The sequence below is a fragment of the Ovis aries genome, chromosome 21, assembly GCF_016772045.2.
Source record: "Ovis aries strain OAR_USU_Benz2616 breed Rambouillet chromosome 21, ARS-UI_Ramb_v3.0, whole genome shotgun sequence".
In the NCBI taxonomy this organism is placed as follows: Eukaryota; Metazoa; Chordata; class Mammalia; order Artiodactyla; family Bovidae; genus Ovis; species Ovis aries.
Genome location: NC_056074.1, coordinates 47447383 through 47472363, shown reverse-complemented (window position 1 = coordinate 47472363; position 24981 = coordinate 47447383). Strand labels below are relative to the sequence as shown.

The following is a 24981-nucleotide window of genomic DNA, read 5'->3' as shown; positions in this document are numbered from 1 at the left end:
GGAGCACTGAGGGGCAGGAGCTGCGTCTGGGGCAGCCCCAGACAGGGCCTGTGCCAAAGCAGGAAGACCCCAGTAGGTTCTGCCCAAACAGTAGTGTGGCTGCTAACAAGTGAGCAGTGCCTTCTGTCTTAGAGGTTAATTCACGCAGCATTAATGGGAAAAGGCCTGGTTGCGGGGGAAGGCTGCTAGAATGGTCTGAAACAGATGAGTTTCTGAAAGGCCTCAGGGAAAGGGTGTGTTGGGTGCTCTGAAGGGCCTGTGGATATATTCAGGGACAGATGTTCTCAGTCCTCAGGCAGTAGAGGAGAAACACCCACACCTCGAAGTTTCCCCATTCCTGTCCCGTTTAGGTGACAAAAATGAAGGAATGCCCAGTTTCTATATTAAAATTTATTTCATGCCAGAAAAGGACAGACTAAAAATAAGCCTACTAAAGAGGCCAGGGTGCTTGAAGACTCGAGTGCATTACCTGGGACCCAGACCCACTCCCGGGAGGTGGCTGGGGCTGCTCACCCTGGTGGACAGACGTTGACCCTGCCCTTCAGATGGATCCCAACTTGGGGTTCTAGGCAGTCTGAGTTCAAAAGATTCACCGTCAGAAGAAAGCTTGACATTAAGAGCTTCAGCAGAGTGAAGAGTTAAACAACAGAGCCAGCCCAGGCAGCGCCTTCACATCTGTGGCGAGTGACCCTGAGTGCACAGGGTTTAGGAGCCAGGAAGACACTCCAGGGGCAGCCTCGGGTTGCGTCTTCTGGTTCGGCCTTAATTTGTAAATGTGCCCGAGCTGTTCCTCAGGCAGAAGTCTTCATCAGAAATGGGCAGTGACTCCCAAGTAACCTCTGGTGTGAGAGGCATTCCTCACAGTCTGTCCCAGCCATCAAACTGGAACACAAAGAGGAAACTGGTTACTGAGAACACACTGGGCACATGTGGGCCTGGAATCAAAGTTTCATAAAATGGAAGCTTTTCTGTCTGCAAATGCTATTTAACCAAGTTAAGACGATGCCAAGCAGGTCTGGGCAAAACTGGGTGGCTAAAAGGGCTTTGCTTAAGTAACCAGTATAGACATACTGAGGCTCACGTGCTCAAGAACACTGACCATTTGGAAAGGTGATCCAACTTTCACTTCCATTCACCCCTTAGTGTTTACTCTTGGGCAGCAACTCTTTTAAAATAAACCCCTAAAATTGTAACACACTACACAAATTTCTCTGGAACTAGAAAATGGCTCAGGTCAAATCATATAGGACTAATTCCAAAAGCCCATAGCAGCTACTTGTGCTTATATGAAAGCAGGAAGTCAGTCCCTAGGTAAGGAAAGGCTCCTGTGTAAGCTGCCAAGTGGACTTGACCAAGGCCTCTACTCCCCTGGGAGGGCGGCATCTGCTGCTGCTCCTCTGGAGATGCAAAGTGGAAGCGTCGTGTTAGCTGGACTTGCATCAGGTGATACAGCCAGGTGACAGGCGTGACGGTCTTTATTTCCTCCAATGAACTGAGAAATGACACCGCCCTGCAGCTTTTCCCTAAGAGCCAGACTCTGGATTGAAGGGCAGTGACGTCTAACTCCATGAAAACAATGTAACTGCAAGTTCTCATAGCCTTAAAAAGCCTCATATTCTCACTTTGGTCCAAATTGGTAAGAAAATAGCCTATAGCCAAAGGCTGGGGGCTTTTGCCAGTGGAGATGAAAGAGCTGACCCATGGTGCTAAAGCCCTAAGGCAGGCACAGCCAAAGGCAGGAATGTTTCCCGAGGTGAGAACAGGAGCATTCTGGTGACACCTGGCTGTAATCGTAAACAATCCTCTTGAGAGACAGACTTCAGACGTTTAATGCTGCCCCTGTAGAAAATAACCCCTCACATGAAGGCTATACATGCTAACTGATTCTCGTGGGGAACTTCACTTGGAGGAGGTTTGATACCTAGAGCAATGAAGGCTCTGGCTTTCTACCGCCAGTAGATAAGTCAGTGGCTCTCACACTGTCCTAAAAGCATCATCCCATACTGGTTCCGAGAACTTGAGAACCACGTCTTAGCCTGAAGCTGTGTGGTGCTCCTTCATTTTAGGGCACAGAGAGCTGAAGTGGGATGGCTGTGGAACGACAGCCCCGTGGGCCTGGACCCTCACCTGCCACTCGGAGCAGGCACAAGGCGGCAGTCTCTTCATGTCTAAATGGCGGGAATAAGAATCACAGCACCTCATTAATAAGCACACAGACGGCCCAGACAGTGCCTGGTGCAGAGTTAACAGCAATATTACCTGTTACTGTTACAGTGTTAGCCAAACAGGGCTCTGCTCAAGGTCAAGCAGACCCCGGAGCAGAAGAGACCCCTCCTGTGACTGTGCAGCAGGCCATACCTTTCCAGTTTCCCTCTGGATGAGGTCCTGGAGGTCATCTGTCCAGCCGAGAAGCTCCACCAGCCTTTTCACACCATGGACCACGTCCCCCAGCTGGACCACGTCCCTGCCCCGAGGATTCCTAGCCAAGGACCCCACCAAGTCCCGGTTGATGAGCAGTCGGGGCACCGAGCTCCGCACGGCATCAGACAAGCTGGCAAAAGGTTCCACCTGAAAAATTGCCCAAAGGTGAGGAGCAGGGTGCGCGCTTTCCCAGGCCCTCAGGACCTTTGTGCCACAGTCCCTGAGGCCCTGGAGGTGCAGCCTGACCAAGGCCAGACCTTGGGTACGGAGAAAACCCAGCACCGCTTCAGTTCCGCAGGAGCGCTCCCACTGCGCGGTCTCAGCCCTTGGCGTCCCCCTCCCCGAGCCTCCCTCTCATCCACGCCCCTGTCTCTCCTGCCTCTCCTGGCTCCTGCAGGTCTCCCTGCTGAAGTTCATCCACGCATCTCACCTGCCCTCCCCATCCACTCACCAGTGACGTGATAGCCCATCTATCTGTTCCTGCTCCCTGAGGGCAAGTGCCCGACCCCTCAGAGGGACCGCCACTGAGGGGCTCCTGATGCACCCGCTACAACAGGGCCTGGCAAACTCGGGGAAAACACACACAGCTCTGGGTCTCTGGCTGGTTGGAGGCCTGGGCACAGGTCTTTCTGGCTCCCCTGCCCCCGTGGTGCCTGAATCCAATCAGGCACAGTGCCTTCAGGGTCTCATCACAGCCTTCAGAAGCTTCCGGAACGTCCGGTCCAGATGCATCTCCCAAGCACCTCAAAACGCATGTGCAGAACTGAATGCGGCAACCCCAATCCAGACGCCTCAGCAAAGGCCCTGACCTCCCACAGCAGAGACAGACACCTCCCTCCTCAGTCCTCGAAGAGACGCCAGGCTCTAAGTCCAGCCCTCCTCCCCTCTGCCATCTCTCACAGTCCCCAAGTCTGACTGTGCTCAGCCTCCTGGATATGTGCTCAATTCATCCAGTTCCCAGATCTCTCTGATCTCAAGGATGACCAGATACACCCCTGGTTTCACTGCTTCTACAGAAAATCAGTCTCTGTGATAGATGCAACCTTGGAAGCCTGCTCCTGCCTGATATCGCTGCCCTCACGCGTCGTGCCCACCCGCACTCTGGACACCTTCCTTCCCCCCGTCCTCCCATGCAGACTGCCACTCTCTTGGCCTGGACCACCACTGCTTCCTCACATGATGAATCCACTCATATTCCAAAGGCAGGGCCCCAGAGTGTCCCACCAGCCCTCACTTCCTCTGCCTTGTCTCGCTAGCCTCCTCCCCACACATCTGTGCACCATTAGGCCTGCTGACAAACCTCCAGGGAGGTCCCAAGGATGAGCAGCAGGTCTGCCATGGGGAAGTCAGCCAGATGCAGCAGGAACCTAGCAGGCAGCGGCTCCCCGAAGAACACGATGTCAGGCTTCGTGACGCCAGAGCAGACTGGGCAGCGGGGGACCCTGTCCACCATCACGTCGGCCTGGGTGACACAGGAAGAGTGGTCTGAAGGAGCCATACGGCACACTTGAAAAGGCAAAACCAACTTCTTACTGAGAAAGTGTCCAACAGTCCCAACAGCTGAGACAGAAGCACAGTGACGCCCCTGTGTGAGAAGAACCCAGCTTCAGCAGTTACTGACACTCTGCCAGCTTTATTTCCTATAGCACCCAGAATCTGGGGAGGTGGCAGGATTTGAAAGCAGATCTGGGACACGGCATGGCATCTGACACACTGGCCACTATGCTCTGCGCCCTGCAGGAGTGCCTGTCAGAGACGCTCAGCTGGTAAGGAAGCCCAGCTGACCCTCAAACGACACGGGGGCCGGGGTGACAATCCTTTGCGTGACAACGGAAATCTGCACAAAATTTAGGTTGAGCCCTCTGTACACAGGGTTCGTCCATATCTGTGGTTCTGTATCTGTGATTCAATCAGCTGTGGATCACATAGTCCCAGAGTTCACAGTTATTTTCTTAAAAATCCACGTAGGAGTTCAAACCACAGTTCAACCCACACAGTTCAAACCCATGTTCAAAGTCCACTGTACTAAATAGTCAGCAGTACTCTGTAGGCATCTGGCTTACAACAGGTGTTATTCAATGAAAACGACAGTATAAATTTGTCCCTGATTTTAGCTGAAGTGATCCTGACAGGACCTTAGCCCTGAAGACATTCAGGTCAGCTTGAACTCATTGGCTGGAGTTATGACTCTCAACACTATCCACAGACCTCCTACTTGCAGGCCAAGGTGAAGCAGATGTGAGTCATTATATCCTGCTACACTTGTTCAGATCATGAACTCCTTATTACCAAATTCAGACTGAAATTGAAGAAAGTAGGGAAAACCGCTAGACCATTCAGGTATGACCTAAATCAAATCCTTTATGATTATACAGTGGAAGTGAGAAATAGATTTAAGGGCCTGGATCTGATAGATAGAGTGCCTGATGAATTATGGAATGAGGTTCGTGACATTGTAAAGGAGACAGGGATCAAGACCATCCCCATGGAAAAGAAATGCAAAAAAGCAAAATGGCTATCTGGGGAAGCCTTACAAATAGCTGTGAAAAGAAGAGAAGCGAAAAGCAAAGGAGAAAGGGAAAGATACAAGCATCTAAATGCAGAGTTCCAAAGAATAGCAAGAAGAGATAAGAAAGCCTTCCTCAGTGATCAATGCAAAGAAATAGAGGAACAGAAGAGAATGGGAAAGACTAGAGATCTCTGCAAGAAAATTAGAGATACCAAGGGAACATTTCATGCAAAGATGGGCTCGATAAAGGACAGAAATGGTATGGACCTAACAGAAGCAGAAGATATTAAGAAGAGGTGGCAAGAATACAAAAAGGATCTTCACAACCCGGATAATCACGATGGTGTGATCACTCATCTAGAGCCAGACATCCTAGAATGTGAAGTCAAGTGGACCTTAGAAAGCATCACTACGAACAAAGCTAGTGGAGGTGATGGAATTCCAGTTGAGCTATTTCAAATCCTGAAAGATGCTGCTGTGAAAGTGCTGCACTCAATATGCCAGCAAATTTGGAAAAATCAGCAGTGGCCACAGGACTGGAAAAGGTCAGTTTTCATTCCAATCCCAAAGAAAGGCAATGCCAAAGAATGCTCAAACTACCGCACAACTGCACTCATCTCACACGCTAGTAAAGTAATGCTCAAAATTCTCCAAGCCAGGCTTCAGCAATACGTGAACCGTGATCTTCCTGATGTTCAAGCTGGTTTTCAAAAAGGCAGAGGAACCAGAGATCAAATTGCCAACATCCGCTGGATCATGGAAAAGCAAGAGAATTCCAGAAAAACATCTATTTCTGCTTTATTGACTATGCCAAAGCCTTTGACTGTGTGGATCACAATAAACTGTGGAAAATTCTGAAAGAGATGGGAATACCAGAGCACCTAACCTGCCTCTTGAGAAATCTGTATGCAGGTCAGGAAGCAACAGTTAGAACTGGACATGGAACAACAGACTGGTTTCAAATAGGAAAAGGAGTACATCAAGGCTGTATATTGTCATCCTGCTTACTTAACTTCTATGCAGAGTACATCATGAGAAACGCTGGACTGGAAGAAACACAAGCTGGAATCAAGATTGCCGGGAGAAATATCAATAACCTCATATGCAGATGACACCAGCCTTATGGCAGAAAGGGAAGAGGAGCTAAAAGCCTCTTGATGAAAGTGAAAGAGGAGAGTGAAAAAGTTGGGTTAAAGCTCAACATTCAGAAAACAAAGATCATGGCATCCGGTCCCATCACTCCATGGGAAATAGATGGGGAAACAGTGGAAGCAGTGTCAGACTTTATTTTGGGGGGCTTCAAAATTACTGCAGATGGTGACTGCAGCCATGAAATTAAAAGATGCTTACTCCTTGGAAGAAAAGTTATGACCAAGCTAGATAGCATATTCAAAAGCAAAGACATTACTTTGCCAACAAAGGTCTGTCTAGTCGAGGCTATGGTTTTTCCTGTGGTCATGTATGGATGTGAGAGTTGGACTGTGACGAAGGCTGAGTGCCGAAGAATTGATGCTTTTGAACTGTGGTGTTGGAGAAGACTCTTGAGGGTCCCTTGGACTGCGGGGAGATCCAACCAGTCCATTCTAAAGGAAATCAGCCCTGGGATTTCTTTGGAAGGAATGATGCTAAAGCTGAAGCTCCAGGACTTTGGCCACCTCATGCGAAGAGTTGACTCATTGGAAAAGACTTTGATGCTGGGGGTGATTGGGGGCAGGAGGAGAAGGGGACGACCGAGGATGAGATGGCTAGATGGCATCACGGACTCGATGGATGTGAGTCTGAGTGAACTCCGGGAGTTGGTGATGGACAGGGAGGGCTGGCGTGCTGCGATTCATGGGGTTGCAAAGAGTCGGACACGACTGAGCGACTGAACTGAACTGAACACTTGTTCATACTTGGGCTAGACACCAGAAGAGGAAACTAAGGGAAAAGACACTTGCCTTATAAGGTAAACCTTCACCGCTAATGCAAATGTGTTTTTCAGGCTGAACCCAGTAAGGAGCAGCAGAAACAACAGACAAAAGAAACGGACTATTCAGGGACTTTAAATATTAGCAGATCCAGATAAAAACTGTATTATGCTTAAATTTTTTAAAGGACAGGTCTGAAATACTTGTTGGAGATAAAAAGCTATACAAAGTATTGCAGTGGATTTGGAACGGAACCAGATAGGACTCGAAGTAATAAAAAGTAGAGTACTGAAAATTAAAGCTCAGAGGAGGGGCTCTATCCTCTATGGAAGAACAATGTATCAATAAACTGGAAAGTAGATCAGGAGGAAGACTCAGAATGCAGCACCCAGGGGAACAAGACAGGATGTAGAAGAGTGGCCAGGGCTTCTGGGCAGAGCGTGAGGCAACCTCAGAGGTGTTTAACCCAGGGTCCAAAGAGGGAACACAAGGTCCACAGGCATGGGGCAGCCACTGTCCAGAGGAATCACCATGACTGAGGGCTTGGGTTTTTTAAGCAAAAATCAAAAAGATATCAAACTACAGATTCGGGAAGCTCTACAAACGTCCATAGGATCACAGAGGGTCAGACACGACTGAGGGACTGCACAGCAGCAGCACAGAGACAAAGCACAACCACGTGCACGGCTCCAAAGACAGAAGCTTTAGATCATCAGAAAACAGCGAAAAGGTGAGCCTACAGTTTATGCAGAAAGCAAGAGACTCGGACCAGCCGATACGATACGGAAAAAGATGATCACTGACAGAGAAATGCGGTAAAGCAGACCTCCCTCATTAAAACGAGAAACTCCTCCTCTGTGAAAGACAACATCAAGAGGATGAGAGAAGTCACAGACCAGGAGGGAACACTTGCAGAAGACAAATCTGATAATGCAAAGAATTCTTAAAGCTCACAACAAGAAAATAGGCAACTCAGTTTAAAAATGGGCCCAAGACCTCACCAAAGAAGATACAGATGGCAAATGAGCATAAGAAACAAGTTCCACAGTATATGCTGCTGCCGCTGCTGCCGCTGCTGCTGCTGAGTCACTTCAGTCGTGTCCAACTCTGTGCGACCCCATAGATGGCAGCCCACCAGGCTCCCCTGTCCCTGGGATTCTCCAGGCAAGAACCCTGGAGTGGGTTGCCATTTCCTTCTCCAAAGCATAAAAGTGACACGTGAAAGTGAAGTCGCTCAGTAGTGTCCAACTCTTAGAGACCCCATGGAATACAGCCTACCAGGCTCCTCCATCCATGGGATTTTCCAGGCAAGAGTACTGGAGTGGGGTGCTACTGCCTTCTCTGTTATGTGTCACTAGGAAACTGCAAATTAAAACAATGAGATACTGGTATCCACCTACAAGAACGGCCAAAATCAACACCAAGTGTTGTTGATGCAGAGCAACAGGAATTCACATTCACTGTGGCTAGAAATGTGAAATGGGGCAGGCGCTCTGGAGACAAAGACGAGGTGCAGTCTTACCATAGGGCCAGCAGGCACACTCTCTGGTATTCACCCAGAGGAGCTGAAAGCACATCCACAGAAAACTTGCATATGGATGTTTGTAACAACTTTACTCATAATTACCAAAACCTGGAAGCAACCAAGGTGTCCTTCAGTAGGTGATAAACAGACCGTGTCACATCCAGACACTGGAATATTCAGTTCAGTCCAGTCACTCAGTCGTGTCCAACTCTCTGCAACCCCATGAATCACAGCACGCCAGGCCTCCCTGTCTATCACCAACTCCCGGAGTCTACCCAAACCCATGTCCATCGAGTCCGTGATGCCATCCAGCCATCTCATCCTCTGTCATCCCCTTCTCCTTCTGCCCCCAATCCCTCCCAGCATCAGAGTCTTTTCCAATGAGTCAACTCTTCACATGAGGTGGCCAAAGTATTGGAGTTTCAGCTTCAGCATCAGTCCTTCCAATGAACACCCAAGACTGATCTCCTTTAGGATGGACTGGTTGGATCTCCTTGCAGTCCAAGGGACTCTCAAGAGTCTTCTCCAACACCACAGTTCACAAGCATCAATTGTTGGGCACTCGGCTTTCCTCACCGTCCAACTCTAACATCCATACATGAGTACTGGAAAAACCACAGCCTTGACTAGATGGACCTTTGTTGGCAAAGTAACATCTCTGCTTTTAAATATGCTATCTAGGTTGGTCATAACTTTCCTTCCAAGGAGTAAGCATCTTTTAATTTCATGGCTGCAATCACCATCTGCAGTGATTTTGGAGCACCCAAAAATAAAGTCTGACACTGTTTCCACTGTTCCCCATCTATTTCTCATGAAGTGATGGGACCAGATGCCATGATCTTCGTTTTCTGAATGTTGAGCTTTAAGCCAACTTTTTCAACTCCGCCTCAAAAAAAAAAAAAAACAAACAGCTATCAGGCCATGAAAAGACATGGAGGAACCTTAAATACATAATACTAAGTGAACGAAGTCAATGAGAAAGGCCGCTTACTGTATCATTCCAACTCTATGACATTCTAGAAAAGGCAAAATTACGATCACCAACGTACACGGAATGCTGACACACTGACAGAGGAATGGATAAAGACGACATGGCACAGACACCACACGGAATATCACGTGACCGTCAAGAAACAACAGTGACGCCTGCAGCAGCACAGACACACCCAGAGACTGCCACACGAGGTCAGACACAGACAAGCACGACAGGCGTCACGCGCCCGTGGGGTCTGACTGTTTATATGATACAAATGCACTCGTTCACAAAGCAGAAAAGACACAGATTTCAGAAACAAACTGATGGTCACCAAAGAGGAACTGCGGTAGGGAGGACTCAATCAGGAGTTTACCATATACACACCAGTAAATATTAAATGTCCAACAGATAACCGACAGGGGCCTACTGCATAGCACAGGGCACTCAGTGCTCCGTGAGAACCTATACGGGAAAAGAGTCTGAGAAAGGGTCCACACGCATACACTGAACCACCCTGCTGCACACTGGAAACTAAGACAGCACTCATACACTGGTACTAAATACACTCATGCACTAACACTAAACACACTCATGCAACACTAACACACTAATACTAAATACCCTAATACACTAACACTAACACACTCATACAACACTAATACCCTAATACTAACCCTAACACAGCACTGACACACTAGTACTAAATACACTCGTACACTAACACTAACACACTAACACACTAATACTGAATACACTAACACACTAACACTAACACACTAATACTGACCCTAACACAACACTGACACACTAATACACTAACACTAAATACCCTAAAACACTAACACACTAGTACTAAATACACTAACACACTAACCCTAACCCTAACACAGCACTGACACACTAGCACTAAACACACTCATACACTAACACTAAGACAACACTAATACACGAACACTAAATACCCTAATACCCTAACACCAACCCTAACACAACACTGACACACTAGTACTAAACACACTCGTACACTAACACTAACACACTAACCCTAACACAACACTGACACACTAGCACTAAACACACTCGCACACTAACGCTAAACACACTCATACACTAACACTAACGCAACACTGATACGCCAGCACTAGCACGAAGACAGCACTGTAGATCAGCTGTTGCTGTGCGCTGCTCAGTCACTCAGTTGTGTCCAGCTCTTTGCAGCCCCATGGACTGCAGCACGCCAGGCTTCCCTGTCCCTCACTATCTCCTGGAGTTTGCACAAACTCATGTTCATTGAGTCTATGATGCCATCCAACCACCTCATCCCGTCAGCCCCTTCTCCTCCTGCCCCCTATCTTTGCCAGCATCATGGTCTTTTCCAATGAGTTGGCTCTTCATGTATCAGATGGCCAAAGTATTGGAGCTGTAGCATCAGCATCCGTCCTTCCAATAAATATTTAGGGTTGATTTTGTTTAGGATTGACCAGTTTGACTATACTTCAATAAAATAATATGAATAAAGATCTGTGGTTGCTAAGGGCTTGGGGTCAGGGAGGGAATTAAGGCTGACTGATTACTGGATACAGGGTTCTCCTGTGGGTCATGAAAATACTCCAGAAGTAGACAGAGGTGGTGGCTGCACAGTACAGTGAAAATACTAAATACCAGCAGAGCATGCACTGCACAATGGCTAATTCTATGTTACGTGAATTCACCTCAAGAGTGAACACTGTACAATGGCTAATTTTATGTTATGTGAATTCACCTCAATTAAAAAAAGACAGGATTCTGTGCCATGTCGTTATTTCAGTTTCACCTTTATTTAAGATTTTCCACTCTACCTTACTCTACTTTAAAATACAAAAAAAAAAAAAAGCCATTCTAAGATTCAAAAGATACGGTATATATATACACACACAATGGTATATCACTCAGCCATTAAAAAGAATTAAATAATGCCATTTGCAGCAACATGGATGGACCGAGAGACTGTAATACTAAGCAAAGGCAGACAGAGAAAACTGAATACCATATGATATCAGTCGTATGTGGAATCTAGAATACAACACAGGGAAACCAGAAGCTACTTCCAGAACACGTGCTCACAGGCTGCAGGTCTGGCGATCACACTCTGATGAACCACTGTCTAGAGGACAGGAGACGCGGTGTTTGCCTGCCTTTAGCCCAGGCCACTGTGTGAGGTCCTCCAGCGCCCATGTGGGAACTCTCCCCAGACCGTGTGTTACAAGCCCCGGGCTTGGGCCTGCCAGTCCTCCTCCACCCAGGCCCTCTCTGAGACAGCACTGAAGATCAAGCCCCGAGCCTCTGGAGTGGGAGCGCCGACTCCAAGACGCTGACTTACAGAGAACTAGCCCTAGGGCGCTTCAAATAGTGAGAACTCACACAAAGGGAACCACCCGAATATAAGACCTGGCATCACACAACCACCAGTAGCACCCTGTGCAGAACACCCCATCTAAACAACCAACAAAGCAAAAATACAAACCCAACCATCAGCAGACAGGATCACCACCTCACTCAGCCCTGCCCATCAGAGGGAAAACAAGCAAACAAACAAAAAGAAAACACTCAGCAGTATCTCACCCCATAGGAAGCTCACACAGACCACTGGACCAACCATGGGAGGGCAGAAACCAAAAGGAAGAAAGAATTCAACACTGAAGCCTGGGGAAGAGAGACTTCAAACACAGTCAGTTAAAAGAAAATGATGAAAAGTCAGGGAAATACTACACAGATGAAGGAACAAATCAGAAACACAAAAGTCCAAACACAAGAAGAGGAAATAGGCAAACTACCTGAAAAAGAATTCAGAATAATTATGGCAAAGATGATCAAAAACCTTGAAAACAAAATGGAGAAAATGCAAGAGTCAGTTAACAAAGACCTGGAAGAATTACAGAGCAAACACACAGGGACAGAGAACATGATTACTGAAGTTAGACATGCTCTGGAAGGGTCAACAGAATATCTGAAGCAGAAGGATGGATCAGTGGCTGGAAGACAAAATGGTGGAAATAACTTCTGAAGAGCAGAATAAAGTGAAAAGAATGAAAAGAACTGAGGATCGTCTTAGAGACCTCTGGGACAATTTCAAATGCACCAACGTTCCAATTATAGGCATCCCAGAAGAAGAGAAAAAGAAAGGATATCAGAAAATTTTAGAAGAGATTATAGTTGAAAATTTCCACAACATGGAAAAGGAAATAGTCAATCAAGTCCAAGAGGCACAAGGAGTCCCACAGAGGATCAACCCAAGGAGAAGCGCGCCAAGACACATGCTGATCAAGCTATCGAAGACTAAACGCAAAGAAAGAATATTAGCAGCAGCAAGGGAAAAGCAACAAGTGACGTTCAAGGAAAGCCCCATGTGCTTAATAGCTGATCTTTCAGCAGAAACTCTGCAGGCCAGAAGGGAATGGCAGGATATGTTTAAAGTACTGAAAGGGGAAAATCAACAACCAAGAATACTGTACCCAGTGAGGATCTCATTCAAAATTGATGGAGAAATAAAAAGCTTTTCAGACAAGCAAAAGTTAAGCGAATTCAGTACCACCAAACCAGTTTTACAACAAATATTAAAAGGATTTATATAGTCAAGAAATATGAGAGAAGAAAAAAGATAAAAAATCAACCCCAAACAATTAAGAAAATGGCAATAGGAACATACATATCAATAATTGCTTTAAATGAAAATGGATTAAATGCTCCAACCAAAAGACACAGACTGGCTGAATGGGTACAAAAATAAGACCCACACATATGCTGTCTGCAAGAAACACACTTCAGACCTAAAGATACATAGACCTGAAAGTGAGAGGATGGAAAGATATATTCCATGCAAATGGGAATCAAAAGAAACCTGGAGGAGCAATCCTCATATCAGACAAAACAGACCTTACAATAAAGAAGATCACAAGAGATAAGGAAGGGCATCACATAATGATCAAAGGATCAACCCAAGAGGAAGACATAGCAATTGTAAATATCTACGCACCCAACACAGGAGCACCTCAGTACATAAGACAGACACTGGCAGACAGAGAAGAAACTGAGAGAAGGGCTTGTAACGCCCCCCACGCCGCGGGCAGATCATCAAAGCAGAAAACTATCAAGGAAACACAAGTCTTAAACGACACATTAGATGAGATGGGTCTCATTGACATCTTCGAGACACTCCATCCAAATGCAGAAGAATACACCTTCTTCTCACATGCACATGGAACATTCTCCAGGACAGACCATATCTTGGGTCACAAATCTAATCTCAGTAAATTTAAGAAAACTGAAATCATATCAAGCATCTTCTCCGACCACAATGCTGTGAGACTAGATATCAATTACAAGAAAGAAACTGTAAGAAACACTTGGAGATTAAACAACACGTCTCTAAATAAGCAACACGTTACTGCACATCAAGGCTGTGTGTTGTGAAAAAGCTGGCTTAAAACTCAACATTCAGAAAACCAGGATCATGGCATCTGGTCCCATCACTTCACGGCAAATAGATGGGGAAGAAAATGGAACCGTGACAGACTTCATTTTCTTGGGCTCAAAAATCACTGTGGATGGTGACTGCAGCCACGAAATTAAAAGACACTTGCTCCTTGAAAGAAAAGCTACGAAAAACCTAGACAGCGTATTAGAAAGCAGAGACATCACTTTGCCAACAAAAGTCCATACAGTCAAAGCTACGGTTTTTCCAGTAGTCATGTACAGATGTGAGAGTTGGACCATAAAGAAGACTGAACTCTGAGGAATTGATGCTTTCAAACTGTGGTGCTAGACAAGACTCTTGTGCATCCCTTGGACAGCAAGATCAAACCAGTCCATCCTAAAGGAAATCCACCCTGAATACTCATTGGAAGGTCTGGTGCTAAGCTGAAGCTCTAATACTTTGGCCACCTGATGCAAAGAACTGACTCATTGGAAAAGACCCTGAGGCTAGGAAAGATTGAAGGTGGGAAGAGAAGGGGCAACAGAGGATAAGATGGTTGGATGGCATCACTGACTCAAGGGACATGAGTTTGAGCAAACTCTGGGAGATAGTGAAGGTCAGAGAATCCTGTCGTGCTGCAGTCCATGGTATCAGAAAGAGTCGGACACGACATAGTAAATGAACAACAGCAATGCTCTATAGTTAACTAAAAACAGTAAGCAGAGCTATAGTTACCGACACAAGATATCTATGAAATTTTGCTCAGGGACAAAGCAATGTGAATATTAGTTATCCCATTAGTGGAAAAAACTAATTGTGTGTGGGTGTAGGTACATAGAAATGTGCGTGTATGTTTATATGCACACACAATATCAAATGGGCTACAGCAACTGGCAGAAGGCAGACTCACTTTTCCCTACATATTTTGTATTTCCTTAATATTTTTAATCTGCAAATATCCTGCGGCCCAATAAGTTTATATTCATAGATACTGGGAGTTAGGACTTGCACATTAAAAAAATATTGAAGTATAGCTGATTTACAATATTGCATTAGCCTCATGCATATAGCAAAGTGACTTGGCTATACATATATCTGTCTGTATGTTTTTTTTATTCTTTTGCCTTATAGGTTATTAAAGATACTGAATATAGTTCCCTGTGCTGTACAGTAAATCCTTGTTGTCTGTACGGCCTTAATTTTGACAAGTTAATATTAATTTTTTTTAATTAAAGAAAATCATTTTCATAGTATCACTGTTCTGTTGTCCTTCCAACACAATGCTTATAAAGTGCCACTTCTCCAGATCACGCCCAGTGAGAAGTGCGGCGGAAAAGAACTCTCTGTAACAACTTACCCAGAAGTCCTCCCCTGGGTAGGGTCTCCGGCAGGTGGTGCAGGTGGCCGAGGCAAGGGATCCATGAGCTTCAACAAGCTTTGAGTCAGGGATGCCAGATGCTGAAATTCAAACCGAAGCTAAGTCCTGCTGCCTCTGGGGTGGGCACACAAGCCCCTCAGTGTCACCTCTGGGTGTGGGAGGCCCCCAGGAGAAGCCTCAGCCCTTCCTCCATGGAAGCCTTGCCTCTATAACCCAGACAAAACCCCGCTGATCAGAATAAGCTCAGTGATAAGGCTTTGACAAGGAGCCAACTCACAGCTAAAGCAAAGCACATGGAAAAAATCACCGACATGGCTCATAATTGTGTGTGTGTGTGTGTGAGTTGCGCAGTTGTGTCTGGCACTTTTTGCAGCCCTATGGACTACAGCCCACCAAGCACCTCTGCCCACTGGATTTCCCAGGCAAGAATACTAGAGCGGGCTGCTATTCCCTTCTCCAGTGGATTGTCCCAACTCAAGGAGCAAACCCAGTCTCCTGCATGGCAGGCAGACTCTTCACCATCTGAGCCACCAGGGAAGCCCGTGAAAAGATGCTCAGCATCGCTCATGACTGAAAACATGCTCCAAGACTGCAGCGGGTCACCAGCTCACAGCAGTCAGACGGCCGTCGTCAAAAAGCCTACAGCAGTGAACACTGGAGAGGGCGTGGGGGAAAGGGAGCCCTCTGACACAGTTGGTGGGAATGGACACTGATACAGCCACTACGGAAAACAATATGGAGATTCCTAAAAAACTATGAATAAAACTACCATATGACCCAACAGCCCCACTACTGGGCATAAACTCTGAGAAAACTGTAACTGGAAAAGACACGAGCACCTCAGTGTTCACTGCAGCACTATCTACAAACAACTAGGACACGGAAGCAGCCCAGACGTGCACCGACCGACGACCAGATAAAGCAGCTGTGGTCCATGTCTACAGTGGGATATCAGCTCTAAAAAGGAATGCATTCGAGTCAGTGCTAATGAGGGGGATGGACCTAGAGCCTATTATACAGAGTGAAGTAAATCAGGAAGAGAAAAACAAATATCGTACATCAATGCATGTACGTGGAACCCAGAAAGATAGTACTGATGAGCCTATCTACAGGGCAGCAGTGGAGATGCAGACATAAAGAACAGACTTATGGACAGGGGGTGAGGAGGAGAGGGAGGGGCAGATGGAGACAGTGGCACGGCAGCACATCCACCGCAACTGGGACCTAGACAGCCCGTGAGAATCTGCTGGGTGACTCCGGGAGCTCAGCCCGGTGTCCGTGGCAACCTACAGGGGCCGGAGGTAGGGGGCAGGTTCAAGAGGGAGGAGATGCATATATACCTGTGGCTGATTCATGTTAATGTATGGAAATTTTTTAAATTAATGAATAGCAAAAGAAAAAAAAAAGCCTGTGAAAACACAGTAGAAAAACATTTGACGTAAGTCTAGATCAAATTACACCCAACACCAAGAAAAACATTTTCTATGCTACAGACACCAAGAGTAAGAAAATACTGCTAAGATAAATACATTTCCAAAAACCTGTGGAAAAACAAACAACAGGTGACTTATCGTGCCAGTGCTGTTACCACCATGAGCTCTGGAAGGCCACGGGTATGAAGACCTGGCCCTCGTGGCCATGTTCCCCACCGTCCCCACTCTGCACATGTGGAGGTCACAGCCGCATACTCCCGCTCCCCACGAGCCTGCGCTGCTGCACTCCAGGAAAGAGGTCATCCCCATGGGGTGTTCACTGCTGCCTATGCGGCTCCCAGTTGTAGAGTCCTTCTAGCAAGTAAACATTTTCCTGGAGTTGAGACAGCTCATTTTTTCAATTCACAAGACATCGGTAGCCTGGCTGAGCTGCTGCTGGCTTGCTGAGAGCTGCCCATCAGCACCTGCAAAAAGGAAACGGCCCAGCAACTGCTTCTCCAGAGTGCACGGCCAGAGGTCAGCATGACCCATGAGTCACTCCGCGTGGCCATCAGCTAGGTACAGTCAAGAAATCACCACAATGAATTTGATATTAAGGAACTGTTAGTGATTTCTTTCTGTGATAATGATATCACGGCTGTGTTTTAGAAGGCTTTACCTTCTAAAGATATCCATTGTGGATTTATAGATTAAATTTATGATGAGAGGGATTTGCTTCAAAATACTCAGGGGTGAGAGAAGATGCGGGTAGGACATAGGTTAAACAGGACTGGCCGTGATGAGATAATGAGGCCATGAGTGTTCATCACATTCCTCTCACTGTGTGCTCAAAAAATTCCATAATGAAAACCTGAAAAAGGAAAGCCATCAGATCAATAAAACCAGAAGCTCCCAATGTCAACTTTAGCTCTATCGCAAACTCACAACCTAGAAAATGGGTCTGCCAACGAGGTCCTAACAGTGATACTTAAAACACAAAGAGGACGTTTTTGGTGAAGATAATGGCAAAACATCTTGGGTCAAAATCAGCCACAAGGATGGGAAATAAGCACTAGGCCTCAGCCCTACCCAGAAACAGGCCCCTGAGCCTTCCCTGCAGGAGCAGAGGAGTGCGGAGCAGGACAGAGGCTCACCTCTCTCGAGCCCGTCGATGTTCTGTGTGTAGAGCCGCAGAAGCAGCCCCTTCTCATGCAGCAGCCGGAGGAAGTAGTGAGTGGCATTGGGCCTATAGTTCCCAGGGTACAGCTTCTTGGCGAAAGTGAAAAATGGCTTGGGGTCATGAAAGAAAAATGAGAGCTCAAAAATGGCCTCAGGGTAGGGGAGCTTGTACTGCTGGAGGATGCTGTAGTAGCCAACCCCTGGAGACCTGCGGAGAGAAGCGAGAGGCTCTGAGCCCTTCAAGAGACAGCAGGGAGTGGGGGGAGCTGTGGGACGAGCTCTGGGAGCGCAAGGCACCTGAAGTCTGGGATACCGCTGGGCGTGCTGATGCCGGCCCCCACCATGACCACCACCCTCTGGCAGGCTCTGGTCTTAATCAGCTCAGCGATGTCCTGCAGGAGAAACTTCTTCTGACCGTGGCCTCCACCTCCAGTGTCACTTGAGGCACCAGCAAAACAAGATACGGACCATCCTCCACCTGGAATACTGACAGAAAAGGAGAACAGCCAGGCAACTGCTGACAGCCGAGCTGACGCCAGCAAGAATGAGCAGTGTCTGCCTTCCACCAACCCCACCACCAAGAGTGACCACGCTGCCTTCCCGCCCCACACACGACCATCTTTCTTATCATGGATAACACAGAAACTCCGAAATCAAGATCTATTTGGGGGCAGAAATTTCAGGTTAATGGGGACTGTGCAATTCAGGAAAGTATCATTTCACAATTCCTGTTATCGAAAGCTGGTGAAGGCTCAAGCTAGAGCCAAGACAACTTGGGGATGCTCTCTGCAGAGCCAAATACCCTAACATAGAAAGGATGTGATAAATACTCAGTGACATTTAAAGCAAATTAAACATCTCAGACTTTTTGCCAAATATTCAGTTCAGTTGAGTCGCTCAGCCGTGTCCGACTTTTTGTGACCCCATCGACTGCAGCACTCCAGGCTTCCCTGTCCATCACCAACTCCTGGAGCTTGCTCAAACTCATGTCTATTGAGTCGGTGATGCCAATCAACCATCTCATCCTCTGTCATCCCCTTCCCCTCCCGCCTTCAATCTTTCCCAGCATCAGGGTCTTTTCAAATGAGTCAGTTCTTCGCATCAGGTGGCCATAGTATTGGAGTTTCAGCTACAGCATCAGTCCTTCCAATGAATACTCAGGACTGATTTCCTTTAGGATTGAACTGGCTGGATCTCTTTGCAGTCCAAGGGACTCTCAAGAGTCTTCTCCAACACCACAGTTCAAAAGCATCAATTCTTTGGCACTCAGCTTTCTTTATAGTTCAACTCTCACATCCAAACATGACTACTGGAAAAACCATAGCTTTGACTAGACAGACCTTTGTTGGCAAAGTAACATCTCTGCTTTTTAATATGCTGTCTAGGTTGGTCATAACTTTTCTTCCAAGGAACAAATGTCTTTTAATTTCATGGCTGCAGTCACCATCTGAAGTGATTTTGGAGCCCCCCAAAAGATAAAGTCTCTCACTGTTTCCATTGTTTCCCCATCTATTTGCTATTAAGTGATGGGACCAGATGCCATGATCTTAGTTTTCTGAATGTTGAGCTTTAAGCCAACTTTTTTCACTCTCCTCTTTCACTTTCATCAAGAGGCTCTTTATTTCTTCTTCCCTTTCTGCCATAAGGGTGGTATCATCTGCATATCTGAGATTATTGATATTTCTCCCGGCAATCCTGATTCCACCTTGAGTTTCATCCAGCCTGACATTTCACATGATGTACTCTGCACATAAGTTAAATAAGCAGGGTGACAATATACAGCCTTGTCGTACTCCTTTCCCAATTTGGAACCAGTCTGTTGTTCCATGTCCAGTTCTAACTGTTGCTTCTTGACCTGCATACAGATTTCTCAGGAGGCAGGTAAGGTGGTCTGGTATTTCCATTTCTTTAAGAATTTTCTACAAGTTTGTTGTGATCCACACAGTCAAAGGCTTTGGCATAAAGTAGAAGTAAATGTTTTTCTGGAACTCTCTTGCTTTTTCGATGATGATCAAACCAGTTTGGTTCCTCTGCCTTCTCTAAATCCAGCTTGAACATCTGGAAGTTCACATTTCATGTACTGTTGAAGCCTGGCTTGGAGAATTTTGAGCATCCCTTTGCTAGCATGTGTGATGAGTGCAACTGTGCGGTAGTTTGAACATTCTTTGGCACTGCCTTTCTTTGGGATTGGAATGAAAACTGACCTTTTCCAGTCCTGTGGCCACTGCTGAGTTTTTCAAATTTGCTGGTATTTTGAGTGAAGCACTTTCACAGCATCATCTTTTAGGATTTGAAATGGTTCCACTGGAGTTCCATCACCTACCACTAGGTTTGTTCTTAGTGATGCTTCCTAAGGCCCACTTGACTTCACATTCCAGGATGTCTGGCTCTAGGTGAGTGATCACAGCATCGTGGTCATCTGGATCATGAAGATCTTTTCCATATAGTTCTTCTGTGTATTCTTGCCACCTCTACTTAATGTTTTCTGTTTCTGTTAGGTCCATACCATTTCTGTCCTTTACTGCACCCATCTTTGCCAAATATTAACAGGATGTTAATTAAGTAGGTTCAAGACACCATTCCAAAAAGGAACACTCATATCCTGACACTGAGGGATTCAAACTGCTGCAGAGACTCCATCTGCTATGTTCACAACCATTCAGGAGGCTGCTCATTTTATATAGCAGCCAAACATATGATACAACCCAGGCAAGGCAGGAGCCAACTGGAGTGGAGGGTCACCCTGCAAAACTCCAGGAGTCTCAGGTCATCTGCAGAAGCCAGGAGCTGAGACTCTCACAATACTGACTGTTTGGAGTATGAGATGGTCTTCCACAAGAAAAAAGGAGCGAGACACACAATAAGGATGCCACAGGCTTGCTCCGGACAGGCAGCAGGACTCAGCAAGAGGCTCCACAGCCAGGAAGCACCAGAAAGAAGACAGACAACACAAACTGCACGACAGGAGCAGCCCCTGAAGGCGCCCACCTGAAGCAAGTGCGCGGCCACGGGCACACGGGCAGAGCCCGGGGTGGGCCTCAAGGCTCTGGGCTTCCCGATCTGCTCTCGGGGCCTCATTCGGCATCTGCCTGAGCTACACAACTTCATCACCGGCTGGCAGCATGCTGGCAGCCTGTGCGGAGTTCAAGACGGCCAGCCCCACTGCACAGAGCGCCTGCCTCTCACCCGAAGGCTGGCAGCCACCATGCCCATCTTCCAGAAGGCCCCGACGCCCCACAGCTAGGACTTCGGCCCTCGGTATAGACCCCTTCCTGACAGGAAGAGATCAAACAAACTGAAACGAAAACCCACCCCAAATGATGGATAAATCTAAAGTGAATACAAACACAGAAAGAGGAAACAGAGTATTTACTTTACTCATTTGTGATACAGGTAAGAAATAAGCACTCTAAAAGCACATCTTCAGATACAGGTCAGGACGACCCAGAGCCTATCTTCCAGGAGCGTGGTCCGAACTCAGTTTGCCCATTGCCTCTGGTTTTCCTTTGCTCCTGCACAATCTGCACACTCACCTGCTTACACCCTCCTGCTGAGGTTCTCCCTGATGCCCTCGGATCCCACAGCACCAGAGCACCTTAGCACCACACACCCCCCTACAGTGACAGTTTCAGGCCCACCACTCCCTCATGGACCTCTCCTTTCCTGGTTCTGTACTCACTCTAAACCTAGCTCCTTTTGCCCCTCAGCATGTCTAGAGTCTCCCAGAGCCAAGGCCACCTCCTTCATGAAGCCACTGCTCAGTCCAGTAAGAAGGCACCTTCGCCCTCCTCTGAAGAGTGACAGTACTGGCTCCCCTTCTTCCCATTAGGGTGCCTGTCACCCTCCCTCCTGAGGGCACACTGCACAGCTGCCTCTCACAGTCCGGGGCCAAGGACAGTGCAGCTCAGGGGCTCACTGGCCACTCAGTCCACCTGCAATGCCTCTCCTGGCAGACCATCGTCTTGGCTTCCAAAGAACAGGCCTCAGAAAAGTATGTAATGAGAAAGAGAAACTGGCAAGGGAAGGCAGGGCTGAAGGCACCAAAGGGGGAGTCAGAGCCCTAGTCACCACTGCTTCATTAAGTCACTCAAGCACCCTGAGCCTTGGCTGCCGAAGCCAAAAGCAACAGAGCCAGAGATGATTCCAACAGTCTTTTGAAAAAATCCACAGCTGTAAATCTCCCAGCAGAAGGTACAGGAAACACAGCAGGGAAACAATGCTTTCCCACTCCTCCCCATGCTCTTCCAGAGATGCCCCCAGATTCTGAAGAAAGTTCTCCTCCACCCAAGTCTTCCATAAAAGCACCAGACAAGGCAGCTCTCCTGAGTGCACATCAGTGAACTCTCCAATGGGGTTTTCCATTTGGTTTCTGAAAACCATAGTTAGGAAGGAAAAGGATGGCTCTGGCTACAACCACAGCTATGAAATGTCCACTTCACATAGCGTCGAGAACATCTGTTCACCTAAGGTCCTCAGCCAAACATTTCTGTGCTCCTTCTAAATGAAAATTATGGGAAATACAAAAGGAATGAGAGGAAAGTTCTGATATTGTGATTTAGAATTTTTTGTTGTTGTTGACAAAGTAGAGAATTATATATATATTCAGTTCAGTTCAGTCGCTCAGTCCTGTCTGACTCTTTGCAACCCCATGGACTGCAGCATGCCAGGCTTCCCTGTTCATCACCAACTCCCAGGGCTTGCTCAAACTCATGTCCATCAAGTCAGCGACGCCATCCAACCATCTCATCCTCTGTCTACCCTTTCTACTCCTGCCTTCAATATTTTCCAGCATCAGTCTTTTCCAGCGAGTCAATTCTTCACATCAAGTAGCCAAAGTATTGGAGTTTCAGCTTCAGCATCAGTCCTTCCAATGAATATTCAGGACTGACTTCCTTCAGGATTGACTTTGGATCTCTTTGCAGTCCAAGGGATGCTCAAGAATCTTCTCCAAAACAGTTCAAAAGCATCAATTCTTCGGCGGTCAGCTTTCTTTATAGTCCAACTCTCACATCCATATACAACTACTGGAAAAAACATAGCTTTGACTATATCTAACAATACATACTTTCGGTCTTAGTCCCAGAACCCTTAGAATTTCCTAAGAGCAATGGAAACACCTTCTGTTACAGTATTTGGTCTTTTGGCCTCAGGCCCTGAAATCCCTTCAGAGCTCTGAAGTGAAATGAGTGTCCTGTTATTCATAACAAGCCTCTTACAACTATGCTGAGTTTATGTTAATGAGGTGATTACTGGAAATCCCCTAAGGATGGGGTATGGTTGCCAGGGAAACCAACCACAATTAGAGGGTTGGAATCTCCATGAAAACCCAAAAGCAAGTGGTTCAGAAGGCTTCCAAGGGCCAGGCCCCAAACCCCACGGGGACAGAAGCTCCTGCATTTGGAGCTCTCCCAGACCTCAGCCTGGGCGTCTCTTTATCTGGCTGTTCATTCATACTTTTTAATATCCTTTATAATAAACTAGCAATCTACTCAGGGAACCGGTTTCTTGAACTCTGTGAGCGGCTGTAGATTAATCACATCAGAGGAAGGGTCATGGGCAGCTCCAATCTGTAGTCAGCTGGTCAGAAGCACAGTGGACCTGGATCAGTGGCTGAAGTGAGGTTAACCGCCCTTAACCTGTGGAATCTGGTGCTGTCTCCAGGATGACAGAGTCAGAATTCAGTTACATCTGACATCCGGTTGGCGTCTGTGGAAAACTGAAAAGCTGCTCGCTGGTATTGAAATAAAACCCATTGTCGAGTGCCTACTGGAGTGCAAGGTAACACTCAGGGTACTCAATGTGGACTTTTCGTTTACACAAGTGAACCGTCTGTCACTGAAAAACACATAGACAGAATTCTGCCAAACATCTAGAAAATACTGAAGGTGTAGGACTTAAAGCAAATGCTACATGGAATGAGATTTACTGAGAGCAGGGGTAAGCTGAGGAGCAAGCACAGACACTGCTTGGAAAACGGAGACAAAGGGCACTTTCAATCAGGAGCCCCTAAGACACAAGCTCGAAAGGCAGAAATTCCAAACCGGAGACAGCCTACGCAAGCACGCTGCTCTCCACGGGCCGTTAGGCCTCCAGTCTGGGCCGCAAGTGGTAGCAAGGGCTTACTGATTGATAAGCTCACTATTTAGCCATGCCCCAACCACACAACTGCCTGCAGATTCTGAAACTGAAATAAGCTCCATGGAGGCAACAATTTAACCCCTGCTCCATCACTGCACCTGGAACAGTCTGGTGGATGATAAGTCCAACAAAAGTTTCCTGGATGAAAGAAAGACTCCTCCTTGGTATCTCTTTATTAAACTCCAGTATTTCTGGTAGTTGTGTAAGAAGGCATTAAGTGAATGTACCATTATTTACTGAAATATTTGTCCATTATTGGGCATGAAGTTAGTTTCCTAACAACTGTGATTAACAACTATGGTCTTAAGATTTTTCCACTTGTACGCCGGATTTCTAGACAAGGATTCAAAATGCGCAGTTACTGTGTATGAACCTCAGTAAGGGTATGAACATATGCTGGTGGGAGTATTCATTGCACAACGTTTATGTGGGGCAATAAAGTGTAGACACAGGACTTCCACTACTAGAGATTTATCCAAAAGGTGGAGTACGAACAAGGTTATTCAACACAGCACTATTTCTAATAACCAAAGATTAGAAACATTTTCAACACGAGACTGGTTAAATTAAGTATGAAACGTCCAAAGAATGGAATTCTACAGACTAGCATAAAAGACTGAGAAAGCATTTAAGTTTAGAATGGAAGTAACTCCAAAACACGTTAAGTGGGAAAAAAAAAAAAAAGAGAGAGGTACAGAACAGAATCTAACTAAAACGGGGGCCGGGTGTCAAGAATGAACATTAAGTGTTGTTTACACACGTCCAAAATACCCTTGGGAAGAAACGAGAAACCGTTGCCATCGGGACTCCAGAACGCCCTTCAGAGCCGCCTGAGCCACGACTTGCCATTTTCAGCTTCTCCAATCGTCCCGCTGACCACGCAGGGGGAAGCCTGACATCCCTGCTCGCCTGAGGGGGTCGGTCTCCTCCCTGGGCCCCGCCCAGCACCACAGCCGCCCCCGCCCGGAACGAACCGAGGCCAGCGGGTCCACGCCCGCGCACCTCGCAGGCCCCAGAACCTGAGGGCTGGAACAGCTGAACAAGGAAACAGCGCCATTCTCCTCCGCAGCGCGCAATGTC

The 24981-nt window shown here is 46.9% G+C and overlaps 1 protein-coding gene across 8 annotated transcripts; it reads right to left on the bottom strand.

The window, feature by feature from the left end:
* Positions 1 to 375: 375 nt before the first annotated feature.
* Positions 376 to 24981, bottom strand: SIRT3 (sirtuin 3). 8 transcript variants are annotated; one of them, XM_004019744.5, is made up of 7 exons: positions 24876 to 24981; positions 18061 to 18249; positions 17739 to 17971; positions 15152 to 15252; positions 3722 to 3883; positions 2359 to 2568; positions 376 to 882 (listed from the first exon to the last, which is right to left on the bottom strand). In XM_004019744.5, exons 1-7 carry the CDS (start codon positions 24956 to 24958, stop codon positions 859 to 861), a joined length of 1002 nt encoding a protein of 333 aa, XP_004019793.1. In that variant the 5' UTR covers positions 24959 to 24981; the 3' UTR covers positions 376 to 858. The 8 variants fall into 8 exon arrangements, with proteins under 8 accessions (XP_004019793.1, XP_042094110.1, XP_027815784.2 ...); XM_042238176.1 differs by having other exon boundaries at positions 24904 to 24981; XM_027959983.2 differs by having other exon boundaries at positions 24921 to 24981.

Bases quoted from the DNA above. Each gene is read 5' to 3' on its own strand.
- SIRT3 (XM_060404395.1), bottom strand. From the start codon at position 24,958: ATGGCGCTGTTTCCTTGTTCAGCTGTTCCAGCCCTCAGGTTCTGGGGC. The intron at 15,253-17,738 runs GTGAGCCTCTGT...TTTGAATTTCAG, and splicing joins CATCGACGGGCTCGAGAGAG to CATCTGGCATCCCTGACTCA. The intron at 2,569-3,721 runs GTTTGTCAGCAG...GCAATTTTTCAG, and splicing joins TCCTTGGGACCTCCCTGGAG to GTGGAACCTTTTGCCAGCTT.